Source organism: Calypte anna, chromosome 12 (genome assembly GCF_003957555.1).
Source record: "Calypte anna isolate BGI_N300 chromosome 12, bCalAnn1_v1.p, whole genome shotgun sequence".
Taxonomy (NCBI): domain Eukaryota; kingdom Metazoa; phylum Chordata; class Aves; order Apodiformes; family Trochilidae; genus Calypte; species Calypte anna.
This window is the reverse complement of record NC_044258.1, coordinates 1666921-1686197: the sequence shown is the minus strand read 5'-3', so window position 1 is coordinate 1686197 and position 19277 is coordinate 1666921. Positions and strand designations below refer to the sequence as shown.

At 39.5% G+C, this 19277-nt stretch overlaps 1 protein-coding gene across 8 annotated transcripts in view; it reads left to right on the top strand.

The window, feature by feature from the left end:
* Positions 1-7120, top strand: part of IARS1 (isoleucyl-tRNA synthetase 1) — a 100228-nt gene extending 93108 nt beyond the window's left edge. For all 8 annotated transcript variants that reach the window (XM_030458255.1, XM_030458256.1, XM_030458254.1 and 5 more), the window contains 3 exons: positions 685-828; positions 1792-1944; positions 6501-7120. In XM_030458255.1, the coding sequence (XP_030314115.1) occupies positions 685-828; positions 1792-1944; positions 6501-6583 (380 nt within the window). In that variant the 3' untranslated portion in view covers positions 6584-7120. The remainder of the gene's footprint in view (positions 1-684; positions 829-1791; positions 1945-6500) is intronic.
* Positions 7121-19277: the final 12157 nt, after the last annotated feature.

Genomic DNA, 19277 nt, shown 5'->3' with positions numbered 1-19277 from the left:
CCTCATTAGCTTCTCATCTGAGAGCTTTTGGGGTGCTGGAATTACCTCTAAAATCCTTTGAGACATGGGTCCTATTTTAGGTCTGATCTGTCACCATTTTGTAAATACACACAGCTGGAGTCATCTGCTGAATCATCAGCTATTGTTGACATTAAACACAAATATTTAATGTACATCTGTTAGTAACACCAATCTCTTTCATGAGCTAACCAGCTTCTGATAGTAGAGTTATTGTCATCTGGAGTTTAATGAGGGGACTGTCCTGGTGTTACAGGGTAACATACCCAGTGCTGCTTCAGCTGGGGAGGTCAGGGTAGAGGCAGAGATCATTGGGCTTAATTTAATGTGCTAGGAATGGTTGGATTGAGTAAGTTCTTGCTTGATTTAAGTTATATGACTATCTTTACTGCATAAGTAATCGAGTCTAATATGTGTAAGAAATGGTACATAGGAGGTAATTTCCAGAACAGACTTAAGTTCTTTATGTTAGTAAGAAACCAAATAGTTCTGCACAAATCCTGGTTTTCAGAATGGAGAAAGGCTTTTCCTTGAGTAAGGAATTGCCAAGAGGGAAATGCTTCTGCAGTGGAATCAGTAGTTAGAAAGCCTCATTGTCAGTGAATCCAGGGAGAACTGGACCTCCTCTCCCCTGTAATGGCCTGACTGCTCTCATTTTCTTTCCAGAAGTGATAAACAAAAGTGACTTGCTGAGCCTCAGTGGAAAGACTCTGCATGTGACAACAGGGTCAGCACCTGCTCTGATCAGCTCTCCTGATGCTCTGCTCTGCCAGTATATCAACTTGCAGCTAATGAATGCAAAGCCACAAGGTATGTAGGATACTGATCTCTCCTCATTTACAGCTGCAGCTTTCAGTGGTAGAAGTTTTGGACACCATTGCTTGCTGATGAAGATAAGTACATATTTTTTCATTGGCAGATGGTGATTTTGCTGATTTTTTTCCTAGTATGTCCTTTCTACTAAGCACATAGTGCTTATGTTTAGCTTTTCTCCTTCTATTCAGAAAAGAAAAAGGAGGGCCAGTTTGAGATAAGGGATGGCATTTAAACATGAGCCCTTCAGCGCTGTTTTTCTGTTCCTGACCATCAGCTCACCTGTGCAATTTATTTTAACAGTCTAAAAGTGACTAAATATTAAGAAGGAGCCAGCTCTTTACCAAGACCTTATAAACAACCAGTTAAATGTTTCTCAGTGCTATTTAAAAGCCAAATGACTTGCATTATTAACCTGATCAGGCATGTGCATGTAATTACATGTGCATGTAATCCTGTTTCACAGCTGCTAACTCTGACTTCTACTGTGAAACTCCCACCCCAATGAAAAAAACTACATTGATAGTAACTGAATTTGAATAACTGCTCTGGTCTGACTCTTTTCTGGATATATGGAATCTTATTGAGGCTTCTGGGAATCTCCTTGGGCCCAAAAGGTGTTTTAAACTGGGGATTTGATCATGAGGAAGTGCTTTGTGAGCTCCCCTGGTTGTTAGTGGTTTGTATGTCCTGTTGAAATACTGCATGTTTCCTGGTCTCCAGGTTATCCTGTAAAGAGTTCTGTGAACTTTTATTTTGTTTCTTACACCATTAGTAATCACTGATACATCACATTTTGTCATTCCTGAAGTTGTTTGGTGAATTTCATTGGCTGGTCTTGGTAATTACTGAGCACTATGAGCAATTAGAGATGAAATTGAAGAAGAAATCCTAACTTTCAATTTACCAAGATAAATAATACCATTCTGCTCCAGTGACCCATCTGTTTCTCTTGTTCAGAATGTCAGAAAGGAACAGTGGGAACTCTCCTAATGGAGAACCCTGTTGGTCAGAATGGATTAACATACCAAGGTCTTCTACATGAAACAGCAAAAGTTTTTGGTCTCAGAAGCAGGAGGCTAAAACTGTTCCTGGATGAAGCACAGACTCACGGTAAGCACAAACTTTTGGTTTGCTTATGTCAGGATACTTGGAAGTTTTTGCTGAGGAGCAGCTCATATAGAGCCTGAAATGCAGTTTAATTACTAAATGTACACTATTTATACATTGGTTTCTAATTTTGCCAAGTAGTTAAATAAATAATTAATAAAATTCTTTAACCACACAAAACACTCAGAAATTCAAAACTATGATGCCTTCCCTTTGCCAAGACAAGTTCCTTCCTTTTGGAATACAAAAGTCAGCCAGCAGTGTAAATAGTAGGTACATGATACTGTGACTAGGCAGAGAATCTGCTCCTAGAAGTCTGAAGTGTGTTCCAAGAATGTGTTCAAATTGCTATTTCTGTAACATTCATATTGATTTATATATTGGGGTGTTTTCCTTTATTGTGGAGAAGAGGAGTGTGTGGAAGAGATGTGATGTGGGTACAGCAATGCTGCAGTGCATTCAGATACCAGGGGAGCAGGAGGCTTCACCACAGTCACACAGCTGAAATATTACAGAATCTTCTGAAACTGCAGCTGAGTGGTGAGGCTATATGGAAACAAACATCTCTGCTTCATGAGAAAGACAACACTCAAGATGTTGCCCCCAGCAGTGTACTTGGGCCTAAGAAAGTTTTGGGGCTTTATTTGACAGCTGGAAACTCCCTGGTAAAAACAAACAAACAAGCGTCAGGTGTATTCAGGAAAATTCAGCTCTTCAAATGAAGTGATACAAAGTATTTTGTCTCCAGTTTATTACAGTGGTTCTGGTCCTTAACCTTAACTTATCCCGTGTAAGGCTGCCTGTCTGGAAGTTGGGCATCTTGTTTAAAGTAGTTATCTAACCCTTGGATGGGATGAATTCCCTCTGGAGCTCTCTAGTGCAGCTGGTGAGGAGCGAGGTCAGTGAGCTCTCTGCCCAGGCTGAAGGGATTCACTCAGAGCAGAGAGGAGCAAGTGAGGTGCAGATCCTTTTGTTGTGGATTTTTGATTGGTTTTAAGTTTCATCTGACCTCAACTCTGTCTATTTAAGAAGTAATTTTTGCAAGTAAAATTTAGATGAGACTTGCTAGTGATAGCTTGAGCTAATACTAAAAACAATGTGCTGGATAGTGTTAACAAACACAGGAACCTGGAGAGTGTCATGTTTAGAAACAGCACATGGTGTAAAAACCAAGCAAATCAACTTCTTTTCCACACACAAAAGGTGGGGTTTTTGTGTGAAACTTGATTGACTGGGAGTTTAGCCATTCAGGAGCAACAGACATTATAAATATTTCCTTTTCTGGTTTCTGTCATTGTTACAGGGCAAAAGAATTCACAGGAGCATAGGACTTAGTTGAGATACTAAAATAACTGTTGTAGACAAGTCTTGAGCTTTGAAGGAGGGAAACGTATAGCCTCTAAGTCTCAATTTAAGGAAGAATTTTTAAAATATCCTTTCCCTAAAAGGGAAATCACTGTAACATAGTTTAGTATGAATTCTCCAGAACCATTTAAACTTTAAATAAAGTAATAATTCATGATGATGTGAAAGATCAGATTTGGTAACTCTTTAAAGGCTAAAACAACTGATTTGATCGTTTTGAGACTCAGAATGTAGAGAAGTTGGTCCTGGAGGTTTATTTGCATAGTTAAAAAGTTTATGCCCTATAGCTGTGCTTCTGACTTCGTTCTCACCATGCAGCTCTTTTAATGGCATTTTTAATGGAATAAACACCAAAACAGTCCTACTTTATCTTCAGATCTCTTTACATGATAAAACACTGCACATAAAACAAATCTTTGCCTCTGCAAGACATTAGTTAAATGTTTATTTGTATTTTAGCAACTTGGTAATCTTCTAGTCACATTTATATCAATGTAGTTCAAGGTCTCTTAATATAAGCTTGGTCTCTTTAATACTTTCCTATTCTAAAATTTAAAAATAAAATGTTTTATGTTAATCATTTGAAAGATTTCAAAATAAACCATGAATTGGAAGGTCGAGGCCTGGCTTTACAAAAAGAAAAATAAAATGGCTTGGAGGAAAATGAGTTATCAGTTTTGAAAATATTCTTTTCATTAAAGTTGTCAGGTACAGGCAGTTGGGCATCTGCTGTCTTGCAGAAAAGCTTGCCAGCTTTTCGGAAACACATCTGGTTTTCACCCCCTTTTGGAATACTGGGAAAACATTTCATAAATAAATGTCAAAGTGGTGACTTGCTTATTCATGGACTGAAACCCACGTTACAGGTAGCTGGTTCAGACACGTTGGGGATGGGGCAGTGCCTCCTGATGTGGTACCAACAGAGCCTTGGCACAGGAAAGAGGCTGTCCTTACATTTTGATGATAAATCAGGTTTCCAGTTTCCAATAGTAATCATTTTCTTAAATAATGGTAAATATAGTAGCTTAGTCTAATTCCTAATTCTTCAGGATTTAAAAAATAAAAAAAAAATATTTGAGAGCAGATTCATAGTTTCTATGGCTGCTTCTGCAGAGCAAAGTAACTTTTTAACATACTGATACATCACTTTCATGGGGAGGGAGGGAAGGTTAATGAAGGAATAAAGCCCTAATTGCTGAATTGGATTATACCTCCACTCTTGTAGTTCTGTAAATGGGTTTTCAGCTGCATAAAGCAGAGCACTACACTGGGAGAGAACTCCTTAAAAACAGTCCCATCATCATCCATAAGGGCTTCTTATTACTTCAGTTAACAGATGGCTTTTAAACTTTGGTGCAGAGTGTATCTGCTCAGTGTAAAAATGAAATATTTTTTAAAGAAAGACAGGAGCCTTAATGCTAGAAGGAGCATGCACACTGTTCCATGGAAACACAACTCCTTCCTGTCATTTCTAGAGTCAGGTTTCACTCAGACATCATGTAACTGAAAACTAAAGTGCTTTTACATGATGTCCATGGATGCACTTCACAGCCTCTCCTCCCCCCAGCACACTCTGTGCCCTGAGCCCCAGTCAGAGCAGCCAGGAGATCAGACAGCAGCCCTGGGACACACTGCACTGCTCCACAAAATTGTTTGTACTGAGAAGTACACCCAGCCCTCTGGCATGTTATTAATCTGTCATTTGTGCCGAATTTAAAACTATCTTTTATTTGCTTGTGTTGTCTATAGGGATTCTGGTGTGCAGGGTAAGACTGGAACCCCCTGATACAGTTTTTTGCTTTGGTTTTAGTGAATGTTTTTCTGGTTACCACTTCCAAGTTTCTTCCCCCTTTGAAGTTTTGTTTTCTTTTTAGTAAAGAGATCTCTAGTGTAGTTGTTGTTCAGATTGTTTGGAACATGGGGAGGTAAAGCTTTGTAACAAAAGGAGTGTGCTCTGTTATTGAAGTAGTTTGCTACACTGATGGGTGCTGAGAGCCATTGAGCTAGCAGGCATCTGCCTCCTGGGGCAAAATGCTCTGCACAAGGGCAGAAATAGAATCATAGAATGGGCTGGGTTGGAAGGGACCTCAGAGATCATCAAGTCCAACCCTTGATCCACTCCCCCCGTGGTTCCCAGCCCATGGCACTCAGTGCCACATCCAGGCTCTTTTGAAATATCTCCAGACATGGAGAATCCACTACTTCCCTGGGCAGCCCATTCCAATGCCTGATCACCCTCTCCAGAAAGAAATTCTTTCTCATCTCCAACCTAAACCTCCCCTGGCACAACTTGAGACCCTGCCCTCTTGTCTTGCTGAGAGTTGCCTGGGAAAAGAGCCCAACCCCCCCCTGGCTCCAACCTCCTTTCAGGGAGTTGTAGAGAGTTAAAGACATTCCCAGTTCCTACCAGCTTTGCAGGGTACGTTTCCTGTAGCTGCAGAGTCCAATTACTCTGTGTTTGTGTTTCATAAATAATCATAAACCCTGAATAAGCTGGTTGGTAATACAGTGTATCCTTAAAAGAGGTTTGTTGATGAGCCTTTATCCTGTTACTGTTCCAGACCATATGCATATAGCTATGAAAAGATTTAAGGAATTGAGCTGGTATAGTATAAAATTCTTGAGGCATATTTGACAAGATTGCAATGTGAGTTTATCAGCAGACACCACTACAATCAGTCCTTGTTTTATATCTTAAGAGCATGCAAATTTTATCTTGAGTTTTACACTCCTTCACTGATTTTGTCTTCCCTCAGAGGTGGAACACTGCAGATGATGAGTCTGACCCCTCCAGTGTGGCCTTTCTTATGCAGCATTTATAAGGGCCTCTGTTTTTCAGTGCATTGTGTTGTATTGTTGATACTGACTTCATATCATTGCATTATAGCATAATTTTCTGAGCTAGATAGTATTTTGTGTGGGTATAAACCTGGGAGCTGACACAGGCTTTCGAAAAATTGTTCTTTGTTAAGATATGATAGGGTTTTCAGCTCTGTCTGTGGCAGTCCTGAGGTATGGTGGAGGGAGCTGGGTGGAGGGAGTAACAGGAGGGAGTTTTGAGCTGAGCAGTTTCTGTCCTAATCCTGTTTTGGTTGAATAAAGAAAATGAATGGAGAAGAAAAAAAATTGTTCCTAGTTTTACCTGTAAGCAAGAGCATTAACTGTGTTCTGTGTCTCTTGTTTTCTTGGTTCAGAGATCACAAAGGACATCTCCATGAAGAACCTGAATATGAAGACTGTCTATGTTCATGTTATACCCACCACAGCTGAATGTTAAGAATCCCATTTTTATGAAACCATGTAGACTTTAATCCACAGAAAAAAGAAGTCAAATTAAATTAGGATGCTTTCAGAGTAACATCCAGGTTGTGTATGGTACTTCTAACATCTCAGATCGCACACAGGATGTTTTCTACCAGTGCATGTCTAATATGCTGCTCTTTGGTTTTAAATACAATGTATTTTCATTATGTTACCTTGTTGATACTGTAAAAGCTGATCAGAAAAATATCAGAACTCCTTAACCTTTAGCTATCTATGCAGTAATTTGCCTGAAAGAAACAGAACCAGTACCTCAGTGATGCTGTTCTCTGCCTGTCCTTTATGCAGAGGGCATCCTTTGATTTTTCTAAACCCTGGTTACCTATGAGGCTCTAGGATATCTATACCATGTTACAGCAGCTTTGAAACTTATTTAAGGGTTACCTGGATTTGTTCATTCATACCAGCTGGATTTCCATGAAGTATGTAGCTGTTAATTTAAAATACTCCCCAATTTCAACAATTGGAACAATAAATTTGCTTCATATCCAAACCTGTGTTTCCCTGAGTTCAGATGAATTTGCTTCCTTACATTTTCTACAGGAGATAATGCTTAGCACACAGCATAGCTAAGGAAACCTAGAGAAACCTGTCCTCTGAAATGTCCATACTGATGCCAGGGACTCTTTGGGCTGCGACAGTGACAGGTATTGGGAATTTTGGCTGGTGAGGGTTTCGGGGGAGTGCTGTTTGCTTTGGTTCCTGATTTAAAAGCAGGTTTAGATTTAAATTAGTGTTGGGTTTTTAGTTTTTATAGCAGTCAATATATCTTGCCAAATATTTTAGGTTTAATTTGTGCATCTGTAGGCAAGTGAAATAACAGGCAACCTTCTTTGAGATTGAAGATGGGATTTTTGTAGAGCTAACTTAAACTAGAAACTTGAGCACACTTAAGTTTCACTGCATTTTGATAGTGCTGGTAATCAGTGCTGAAACTTGCTGCTGTAAAACCCCTGAACTTGAAGATACACATGCCTGCATGCTCTGCCTTTATTGGCTTCCTGAGAACAAGACACACACTGCAAACAAGAGTCTTAACAGAGTTAACATTCTGTAAGAATGGCAAAGTCTTGCTTAGCATGTTTTTCCATCCCTGTGTGGTTTTCTTTTTTACACGACGAATGCAAACCAAAGCTTTTTTGTGGTAACTCTGTTAGTGGGAATAACTATAAATAAATGTTCTGTGTAACTACTGTGCTCTAGTGGACTGTACCAAAATTGTAAGCACTCATTTGAAGTAAATCAGGTCTCTGTGGCATTAAGCTTGCATACAATTATTTTTATCAGTAGTAAAAACGTCAGTGCCTGAACCTGCTGCATAATTGGCCTGCTCAGTTAAATGAATATTGGACATTGCCCTCTACCTTCCCTGTAAATCACCTTGCTTATCTCCATTGACATAGCAACATGGAAATCAGATTTGTGTTGGCTTTTTTTTTTTTTTTTTTCACATTAAAATGTCCAGCTTATGTCTTCTGCAAAGGTAAGATGGCTGGTCCTAAGCTGAGTAACTTTGCTTTATTACTTATGGAGAATAAATGAAGATAGCAAATTATGGCAATCTGATCTCAGTCTTAATGAGACCATTTAAGGGGTCTACATTGTTTGCATTTTTAAAGAGTTATTTGGGATTTAGCATTTTGTGTATGTGTGGGGTTTTTTATTTCTGAGGATGTTGGCTGGCCAAGTTTCATGGAAGGACTGGATTAGACTTTATATATATACATATACATATATATATATATATATATATGCTTTCCAGTGAATTAAAAGCCCAGCTGAGATCTGTGAATTCATTCTGAGTTACCAACAGAAGACAATCCTCAACAGAACTTTTTTTCTTTTCTCAGATATATTTATAGCTGCTTAGCATAAAAAATAATCTGCCCATGAGAGAAGAAATACTGTTGGATGAAGGTCACTAGAAGTCTCATACTTCATATGAGGTATAGTGGAATTGGGTTTCCTGGATTTTCTTCCAGTAAATGACTGCTTTAAACTGAAGATAAAATCTGGCTTTTTCCAGGGCTTTATACCTCTGTGAAGATGTTCTGCAGAGCAGCACTGCCTGTGGTACACTCTTAAACCAGACAAAGGCATGCTGATAAAACTTAGATTCCAATTACTTTACAGGAAAGGGAGGAAGGGAAAATATTGCTGATCATTTGGTATGTGTCCCTTAGTTCTTCAAGACCTATGCTGAGGTCAGAGGCTTTGAGACAAAGATAGCAGAGACCCAAAATGAGTCTGGTTCCTTTGGACATGAGGCTACATGAAGGTTGCTTTATTAGCATCAGGACTCATTACCTGCTTCTCAGGGAGTGTTTATGGAATTACAGAGTTTATATGGTGCTCTGAAGAGCAATATAAAAAGGGGATGGTGGTAAACTGCAAACTGGACATGAAGCATGGGTTTGGGCTTGGTTTTGTTTTTTCATCCGGCTTCTCTACAGCTCCATGTGAAAACAGAAATCCTTAAATCTGTCTTCAGAGAAGAAGGAAGTCCTTCAGTAAGATCTGTTCTTCTTTTCCAGATGAGGCTTGAGCTTAAAAATTAGAGAAGGAAGGCCTTTCAAGTAGCTGTGCTCTGGAGGGCATGCAGTGTAAACTATGTTGTCTCTGTGTAGTTGGATTGTGCTTTTTTTCTAAGATTTTTATCTTTAAAGTGGGTGTATTGGCATAAAGCTACAGTTACCTGTTTCTTTCCAGGCTTATGGACTTGATTTCCAGGATGAGAAACAGTGTGTGGAGCTCAGTGGTGCTTCCTTTACCCTGCTTCACCTCAGCCTTCTTTCTTCACTGCATGCACTTTTCATTCTTCTTTTTTTTCCATTTTCCTTTTCCTCTCCTTGTTGTGGGTTTTGTTGTTGGTTTTTACCTTGGTGTTTGTAGTTCCTCAGCTGTCACTTTCTGTCCACGTTCTTACTCCTTATGTGTTGTGATGGCTGGAGCAGAAACAGAGGTGTGCTTCTGCATGCTGCAGTCTGATGATATCACAAGGATGGAAATGTGCATAAATGCTATGTCTGTCTTTGGTAGGATCAGTAAAAGCTGTCAGAGGGTAAAATTCAGTATGCTTAGGACAGGTAATGGAAGAATGAGACCAGAATTATAATAGGACACTGATGAAAATGCTTCTGGGTCAGTAAACTTTACATCAACCTTCTGCATAAATAGCATGTAATAAAAAAATAATTTTGTTGCAGAATTATATTTTAATTTTAGTGCCACTCTGTTAGTTGGCTGTGATCTGTTTTCTCTAAAACGTGCTGATAGTCAACATTAGGAACAAGCTGTGACCTATTTGGGTGAACTTGTTTCCTACCTTCATTCTCCATTTCCATTTTTAGTATCCATTTTTATTATTCTGGATAATAACTGATCACAGCTTGAGAGAATTTGTCCCATGAGATCTTGTTGTGGGGAATGTTTCCTGCTAATTTTTCTATTGAGGTTTTTTTAATGCACTTCTATAACCTCATCTAGGTTGGGCTAATAATAGTATTTTGGTTTGATGTGATGCTCTTCAAGATTTATGTACTTCAATTAGATTTCCTCTTAAATAGCTTGTTATACAAATTAGGTCCCAGACCACTGTTGTCTCTGCACAGAGAAAGACACTACCTGGGCACTCCTGCAACTCTGCTGCAGCATTTATTGTGCTCTGTAGGAGTTTGTATCCTGGAGTTCTGATGCAGTCTGCTGACCTTCTGCTGTTGCCTTTCACCCAAGAGCAGTGGCACAGAGCACTGTAGCTCAAACTGATTAAAATGTGTGCAGCATCCAGTCAGCTGCAATGCTGGACTCTGCTGAACCAGGTTTTTGCTGCTGGGGAGCAGGCACTGGTACAGAATTGATCTGTTGTTACAGCAGTACCCAGAAATCCTTGTGCTGTTGTTTAGAACAAAACTGGAACATCCTTTCCCCTGGACTCTCATTTCTCATCCTTCTCTTAACAACTCCTTGTCTCAAGAACCTCTTGAATCCATGGTGCCTGGTTGGGGATGTAGTTCCAACCCTGGTTTGCTACCTGTACCATTTGTACCAGATAGGGACTCATTAGCTGACCCTAATTGGCACCCTGAGGGCATGGCATTGACCAGGAGTGGTGACAGGATGACATCTGTGTCAGGCCACACCAAGGCACACAGGCAAGGTTGCATGGACGATACAGCAACAGGGCTGTGTGCTCCCTGTCAGTCCAGTTCCTGTATTTCCTCACAATAAATCAACGTAAGGGTGGGCCAGCTGCCTAGGTACCATAGCAATTTTATTTCCTTTTTCAGCTGAATGTACGTAAGACAAAAACTTGCATTTCTGTTTTACTTCGATGCAGTAGAAAAGGAGTGACTGTTGGTTTTCTCCTGCAAGTAACCTCCATCCAGAGAGAAGACATGCTTTAAGGAGAGAGAAAAAAACTCCTTTTCTCCTCATAGTGCTGTGAGGTGAACAGCAGCTGGTAAGCTGAACAGCCCTGCTGCAGCTCAGCATCTCCATTTTTCTGTCAGCAAGGTGGAGTCAGGATATCCCTGGCATTACTGGTTAAGCACAAAGCAGTTCTGGAGTTTGTCAAGTCTTTTCTGGTTAGCTCATTATCTGATTTCTTGCAGGACAAACTCTTGACACTGATTAAACAGACTGAAAAAAATAATGCATGCAACTGTGTAACAAAAGGTCAACTTCAAAATAGCCTCAAATGGTTTTCTTCAAGTTTTCTTCTTTCAAAGATGGCACAAAAGAGTGAGCAGCACAGTGTCATCCACGCACAGAAGCAGCTTTACAGCACAAACTATTTGCTGAGTTAATTCTGCTTTTGCTGTGCTCTGAGTGGTGGTTAACAGAGGGTGGGGAAGGCTGTGTCTTCAATTATCTAATGTTTCCCCCAGTTAAATATTTATGTAACCATTTTAATTCTAGCTTTTATGTAATTGGGGGAGAAAAAAGGTTCCTATTGCAGTGTGTCTGGGTATTTCAGTTAATCTCCAGTCTTCATTCAAAGTTCTAATTAGGGGTCACAAAGCTCCTCAGAAGACTTCTAAAATTCCTTGTAGATACATTTAGAATAAAATTACCCCTAAAGATATTTATTTTTTTAAGACTTCTTGGGCTATAGATAAGGGAATTCCCTATACATTATCCTCCTTTTGCAGCTGGTTCCACTTCTTTTTACCGTTAAAAACATCACAGTTGAAATCTCCAAAATAAGTTAAATGGACCTTGGCACTTCATATCTGCTAAATTTGAACAAGTCTTTGAACAATTTGATCAATTGTAGTGTACCTCGAGGACAGATTTCCTTCTCAAATTGGCAGTTTTGCAAAGGTGAAAATTGCCAGAATTTAAGAGGCAGATCATGAGTTCTTTGATTATTAGTGCTGGCAACCCCCAGAATCTTAGACTGCTTATGGGTATCGTAGGCCAGGTGCTGCAGGTGGGAGGAGCTGCATGGCAAATTCAGTTGAGATCTTACTCTGCAAATCTTGCTGGTGGGTGGTAAATTCCAAACAAGGATGAAGGATCCTGAATATTCCTGAAGACAGGTGAATGTTTTTAAAAATGAAAGGTAAGTTGCTCAATGTGTCAACTGAACAAAGCCAAAACTTCTTCAAAACTAAGAGCTTTACAGTCAAGGGAGTTGCAACACATCAGTAATTAAGCATGAATTAATAATTTCATTCTCTTGCCAAGCAACATAAGTCCAAAAAAAGCAAGCACTGGGCTGTATAAACAAGACTATTTGTAAGATGATGAAGTAATTTTTCCACCCTAGTACTGATAAGGCTCCTGCTGCAGCACTGTGCCCAATTTTGGGAGCCATGCTGTGAGGAAGATGCTGGAGGGAAGCCAGTGAGGAGAAGCAGGAATAAGCTCTGGGAAACATGACCTGCAGGGCAACTTTGGAAAAATTGGTATGTTTAGTCTGAAAAAGACTGAGGGTGAGATGTAGTGAAATGAGGCAACCAGGTGCCACTAATTGCCAGGTAGTGGGCGTGAGCTTGTGTCAAGCCCACCTGTGCCTGATTAGTGGCACCTGGTTGCCTCATTTCACTACGGTGAGATGTGACAAGTCTTCTGATAAATAAATCATAATTGCAAAGAGAACAGTAATGAGCTAGTTTTCAAGAGGGTTGAAGTTAAATGGCAAGGGAATGGAGGCCACGCATGAGAATAATCTGCCCCTGGAATAGGTGGCCCAGGAATGTGACAGGATTTTCATCAAGGATGGGTTTAAGAAGGAGTTAGGAGAATGTCTTCAAGGAGTAGCTTGAATATAGGTTGTTTTTCTTTACCCCTCTGGAGTTGGGGGTAAACCTTTCCAAGCTCTTTCTGACCCAGTTTTAAATTTCTGCCTAAGGATGAGTTTTTAAAAAAATGATTGATGTAGTTCAGGTGTCTGTAATAATGTGTCCATTGTTCTTATGTCTGAGCACCTCTGTGGCACCTTGAATGATTTCACTGCAGTTTATTTCATTTTGTATTTATCTGTATTCTAATGTCATCTGAAGGAAACATGACAGCACTTGGTTTCATTTCTCATGGATGCTGCAGTCAGCCCTGCATTTGAATATACAAAGTTAGCTGTTCTGTGTGTGGTGTATCAGCCATTAATGTACGAGCCAAATGCACTGGCAAATTTTGCTGGAAATATTTGGGTCACCTTCAAGAATCTGTCATTAACCTGATGTTAAGCAACTAGCATCTAACTTGGTCATCTTAGGGGAAGGGAGGTGACTGTATTAAAGACATAGAACAGGGATTTAAAAACTGACAGCCCAGGTTATATTTATCTATTCACACAACGGCTTCTTGCCCCAAAGACAGCAGAGGGGACAAACTCAGACTGAAACATTTATTTTGCAGTTCATTGGATTATGCCATTGGTCTTGGGCACTTGGGAGAAGCTTACTCCTGATCTTAATTCTCAAAATGAATTAGCACAGAAAAATGTCCTTTTCCCTCTACCCTTTTATTAATGGTCTTTTAAAAAAATGTTTTTCTCAGCTGCTTTGTCCTCTGTTCAGTAGCATAAATTTACAGTTCAAAACCAGCTGGTAAATAGGCATAAGAGTCTGTTTTCCCCACCCTAAAATTAAATCAAAGAAAATAGGAGTATCTCTTTGAAGAAAACAGTCAAAAGGCAGCCATGTAATGTCTCTTACACAGTGATAATGTGAGGATATTAAATCAGAACATCTATATTTGTGAGGTTTCAAGTGGATTGATGACAACACTGCAGTTAGTATTCTCTTTTAACCTATGTTCAGTGCTAGACTCTCTGGATTTTAGGATACAGAGTTCTAATCTCAACTCTACTGAAGGGTTTCAGTCTCTCCCACTCCACAGCTGAGTGCAGCCACTTCCCTGTGAATATGTGCTTTCATTTTTATAACTTCTGTACATTAGCCAAAAAACACTGGCTTTTCCAGGCTATAGATAATCCAAATAACTGTTTTCCTTCCCCCAAGAAACAAAGCAAAGAAGCAGTAACATTCATCACTGAAAAATGGAAAAATCTACAGAAGGTACTGCAAATGTAGACTTAATGATCTGTGTCGGAATGACATTTTTCTGGTGTTATCATCAAATACAAAATACACAGACAAAAGGCTTAGAAAGAAGAATAACAGCAATCTTACCAAAACTAAGTTTGAGAAAATGAAGTATTTAGCACTAGCCTCTGTTCTTGTGTAAAATACTGTTTTCAGCTGGTCTCTCTGGACACACAGGCCTGTAGTCAAGGTGTATTTCTAAGCTGAAGGTGCACAGCACATCATTAAGGTAAGGATCCCAAAGCATTGCTTCCCTTTTCCATATTTCTCTGAGGTGCTACACTGCACATGGCAACATTCTGCTTCTTAACTTGAGCTTGCTTCTGCAGCTGGCTGCACAGCAGTCTTTCAGTCCTGCCCTTCCAGTCTCTCTCCTTATGTATGAACACAAGGGGTTATTGGACTCAAACTTGGGTTTCTGTGTCTGTGCTGAACCTGAACATCATGAGCATGGTGACTGCTGCCAGGGGGTTTAGTCTTAACATTTTAAAATTATTTTTCCCCCCATCACTGACGACGTTGAACTTCTTAAGAATGGTAGTCATGTTACTTTGCTGCTTTCCAGAATGTCATTTGGCAGCTCACAGTTCAATAATGTATATTTATATTTTTGGACATTAAGGAGCTCTTTGAAGACGGCTCTTGGTCTGTCCTGAGTTAATTCTTACTTTAAGATTCCTTTTGTGATGTGCATGAGTTGCTAAATGAAACTGTGATTTTACTCATTAATTATATCATGCATATGTGATGTGAACAGTGAAGTCAATGAGGGATAAAAAAAGCCAAACCCATGTTTTCTTCTAAGGTGCATAATCCAATTTTTTTGTAGGTTTGCATTTTTAGAAGTTAATATAATAACTTGGAGCCTGTGGGTCTTGTCCTGCTTTCTACTTAGTTCAGTAGCAAAGTATCAGTTCTGTCTGCTTCATTCCTCCCTAAGCTGCCATTCAGAGCCTGGCTCCACATTAATCTTTTGTTATATGATGTCAAAACAAAAATAGAGAAACTGACCCAGGAACCTCCAGCAGCAGATTAATTCTTAAATATTTTCCATCATAATAGGGAGGAGGAAGAGAAAAGAAGTGAAGCTGGAACAAAGCAGAAGATTTTAATGCAATTAGATACAATGAAGAGAACGAGAAGGGAACGGTAACAGAGTACACAAGGTCTTTACTGCAAGATTTTCTCCTTAGGTAGATGGTTTGGGGTATTAAGAACCTCAAGAGGTCAAAGTGATTTTCATGAAGACAGAGAGAGAGCTGGGGTTGTCTGGCCTGGTGATGGGAAGGCTGCTGGGAGAGCTTGGAGCAGCGTAGAGCCTGAAGGGGCTACAGGAAAGCTGGGGAGGGACTTTGGAGAAGGGCAGAGAGTGATAGGATGAGAAGGAACAGTTTCAAGCTGACAGATATTTACATGAGATAGTGGGAAGAAATTGTGAGGGTAGTGAGACACAGGTTTCCCAGAGAAGCTGTGGCTGCCTCCTCCCTGGAAGTGTTGAAGGCCAGGTTGGATGGGGCTTGGAGCACCCTAGTCCTGTGGTTGGTGTCCCTGACCATGGCAGGGGGTGGGAATGGATGATCCCCTGCTACCCAAACCATTCTGTGGTTCTGTAACACCCATTTTTATACATATTTGTAATAAGGTATAAAATATTGCCAATTTAAATAAATTTTTACATGGAATAAGCATCAGTTTGAAAAATGTATTATTCCCTTAAAAAGATTTATTCCAATATCTTATTGGTAGCTGTGTTGTGTTATGGGTCTCAGCATTTTCCTGGATATTATCAGTAGAGGGCAGTTATGGTGGTGCTTCTATTTTCTGGGGTTGTGGAGGTTGATAATATGGTAATCTTAGTCTTGTGGTTATCTGAACAAAAGAAAGCAGTTTAATTCTACCTTGGGGCTCAAAGCAAAGTGCACAGTCTAATGGTAACATAATTTTCTACCTGCTCGTGTCCCTTACTACAATACTTAGAAGTGGTTTAGGAATTTTTACAGCCTTACTGAACTGAGTATATCCCCTAACCTGGGAAGTGGTCATACCACTTAGTGTCAGCAATAGCTGAAATAATCACCTGAGCACAATTCTATTGCATAAAGTATAGGTTTTATTATTTAATTTTTTTATTTCAGCACCATAAAACTTGTATCAGAAGTCAAACTTGAACACTAAAGGTATGATCTGTAGTGATGAAGGCTGAATGCAAAAGATCATTTCAAATTAGAACTCAAACATTTTTTGCTTCTAAGATCAAGATCTGAGTCTCTGTCTTTCAAAAACAAAGCTGTACCAATATTTTCTGAAGATCTGCTGGGTTGAACAGCTGTTGCATTTAAAGAATCCAGGGGATGTTACACAGAAAAAAACTTCTTGAAGGAGAGTGATCATAATTCCTCAGGTCAGTATGAAGTTAGTAAGGATTTGAGACAAGAACTGTGGTTGCTGGTATGTGTGAACCTGTCTGAGTGTCATTTATGGTTTCCTGTTTTTGTTCTTCTAATATAAAGATGATATTAAAAGATCAGTTCCCCAGCTCATGTTTATTTAACATGTTGAGCCACAGCAGTGTAATATCCTTCATCCCCCCATTCTTTGGGAAAAGATTCTTAATAAATAAAACCTGGAGCTGATACACCTTCAACAGCTGAGGCTGAAACTCAGGCCCCAGGATTCTCAGCAGAGCAGGGTTGAATTGATGAAATAACTTCCTTATTTCTCAAGCAAAGAGTATTTAATTGCTGACCTTGAAACTTATTAAATTACCAAACTAAATACGACTTTTTCAGCTCCTTAAACTATTGTCTCTGTTTCACAAGTGGATAAACAAAAGCAGCTCTTACCACTGTCCTCCTTGTAGAGCTGGTGAATTGGTACAGCGTGGTACATAAGATCTTGAACTGCTCTGTCTTCCATTGCTGCACAAGAACAAAAAACAAAGCATAAGAGAAAACATATTTCTGTGTTGCTTGTGTATTGCTGGAAGCATAGGAGTTTATTCTGCCCTTGGTATTACTGTTAAATTTCCTGTAATTTGCTTTCCTCTATGGCTAATAGGATGATCAAGGCCTGACTTTACAATGACATGAAACATGGAAGAGCAGAAGTGAGCTGGAGGATGTAAAGTGTCATCAGGGGCTTGCTGGAGAACTCAAGTTTGTATGCAAACCCTGAGATGAAAAGGGGTGGATGGGCTGGGTTCTCCTTTCCCTCACTTCACCTCTTTCTGTCCCCTCCCTCCCATTTGCTCAGCTGTAAAATGCAGTGTTTCACCATCACTTTGACAAGAATTGATATGTGGAAACATTTGCATGGTCTTTGTTCATTCCTATGCAGAACATGATTTACTGCTGTAGCTGTTGCTTGGTGAGGTAGCATCTGAATACACGAGCACCACTTTTCCACAAGAAAGGAGGGTTCACTTGTCTTTACCCACTTAGAAGTTGAGTCATTGCCTATAAATACACTGAACATAATGAGGATTTAGGCATGAAGCAGTCTGCACTAGCATTTTAAGAACCAATTTTGTATTTTTTGTACACTTGGAATACATGTCAGGCTAATCTTAGAATGCCTTTTAAAGCTTAGCAAGGTCAAATAAGTGCTTTGTGCACTGGAAGTTGTATTTAACTTTTCATTAACTTTTCAGTGTGCTAAAAAAAATGCATAGTTCATTTCCTTGCTGTTTTTTTATGCAACCATATGATAAATGAATTGGGGGTGGGAGAGAAAAGATGAGACTGGTGAAGGTTTGTCATTCATGTGTACCACTGAGAAACCACTACAGCTGCTGACCCCAGGTGCACACCACTATATAGCTTCATTTTTATTCAGATCCCACTAAGTTATGTAACTATAAAGAATATTAATCTGTACTAAGTACATCTACTCGATCACCCCCTTACAGTTGTAGAACTTTGCAATAACTACTGCTTTAGTATAGACTTTCTGATTAACACATGACATTGCAGTTCATTAAAAGTCAGTAATGTTCATGCACAGTCTGTGAAAAGTTTTAAGGAACTGGTGAAGATTTGCTGGTATCTTTTCTGCTGTGTTATATAAGATGGTTGCTTTGCCTTTGTGAGTTTGCTGTTGGCTTGTATAATAAACCAGCCTTTTTTCCAATATTGTGGCTTCACCCCTGTTACCCTCCTTCTGCTGTTAACAGAACAGCCTATCTTTGGTACCTCCATCCTGTGCAAACACCTAATTCCTTTCTTCATCCACAGAGAAAAGAAACAGTTTGCAGTAACCAGAGGTATTAGAGAGAAAATTTTTGTCATCCCAAACTGCTCCTTCCTGGAGAAAGCAAGCCATCAGATTGCAAACAGGAGACTTTATGAAAGGTTTGGGGATTGAAGATTTTTAGCTTTACCATTCATCTCAGAACTGTTTCAGCAAGCCATTGTGGAAGGCCTGGCAGACCACTCACCAGGATCTTTTCAAACATGATGTTTTCCAACATACTCCAGATCATTCCTGCTGCTGAGATCCAAGGTTTCTGAGCACAATTAGGACAGCTAGCTGCATGCAGTAACCTTTTTAGTTGCCATACTCAGGAAGCGTGGCATGTTGGACTGTTTTTTTTCCTTCTGCTATTCAGTCAGAAAATCTTGAGTATTTTGGTCAGATATATAAATTGTAATGTAATACATAAAAACAGTGTTTGTCTCATTAAGTAGTGTTTATAAGTAAGGACAGGATGAATATGCATCAGCCAGAAGCAGTATCTGGCTAGTAGCTAAATATCATTTGCATAGGTGTTGCAGAGTAACCTAAAACATGCCAATTCCATCCTAAGAGAATAATACTTCTCATGTCTTGTTTCCAGTAGGATATCCCATAGATGTACAAGAAAGTTTGAAATATCTGTAAGAGAGAACTATCTGAAATCTTCAGGAAGCGAGTGGCTAGGTGGGATATTTTTGTGCAGTATTGGGATGCTGTGTCCAACACTATCCCCAAGGGAGTTGTGAGCCATTCAGCACCAGTGAATCCTCAAGGTGAGGGAGTATTTACACCATAAATAAATCTGGAGAAACTCTGGTCGTGCCAGAAAAGTATTTTAAAATAAAATTCTTCTTTATTTTGATCTGT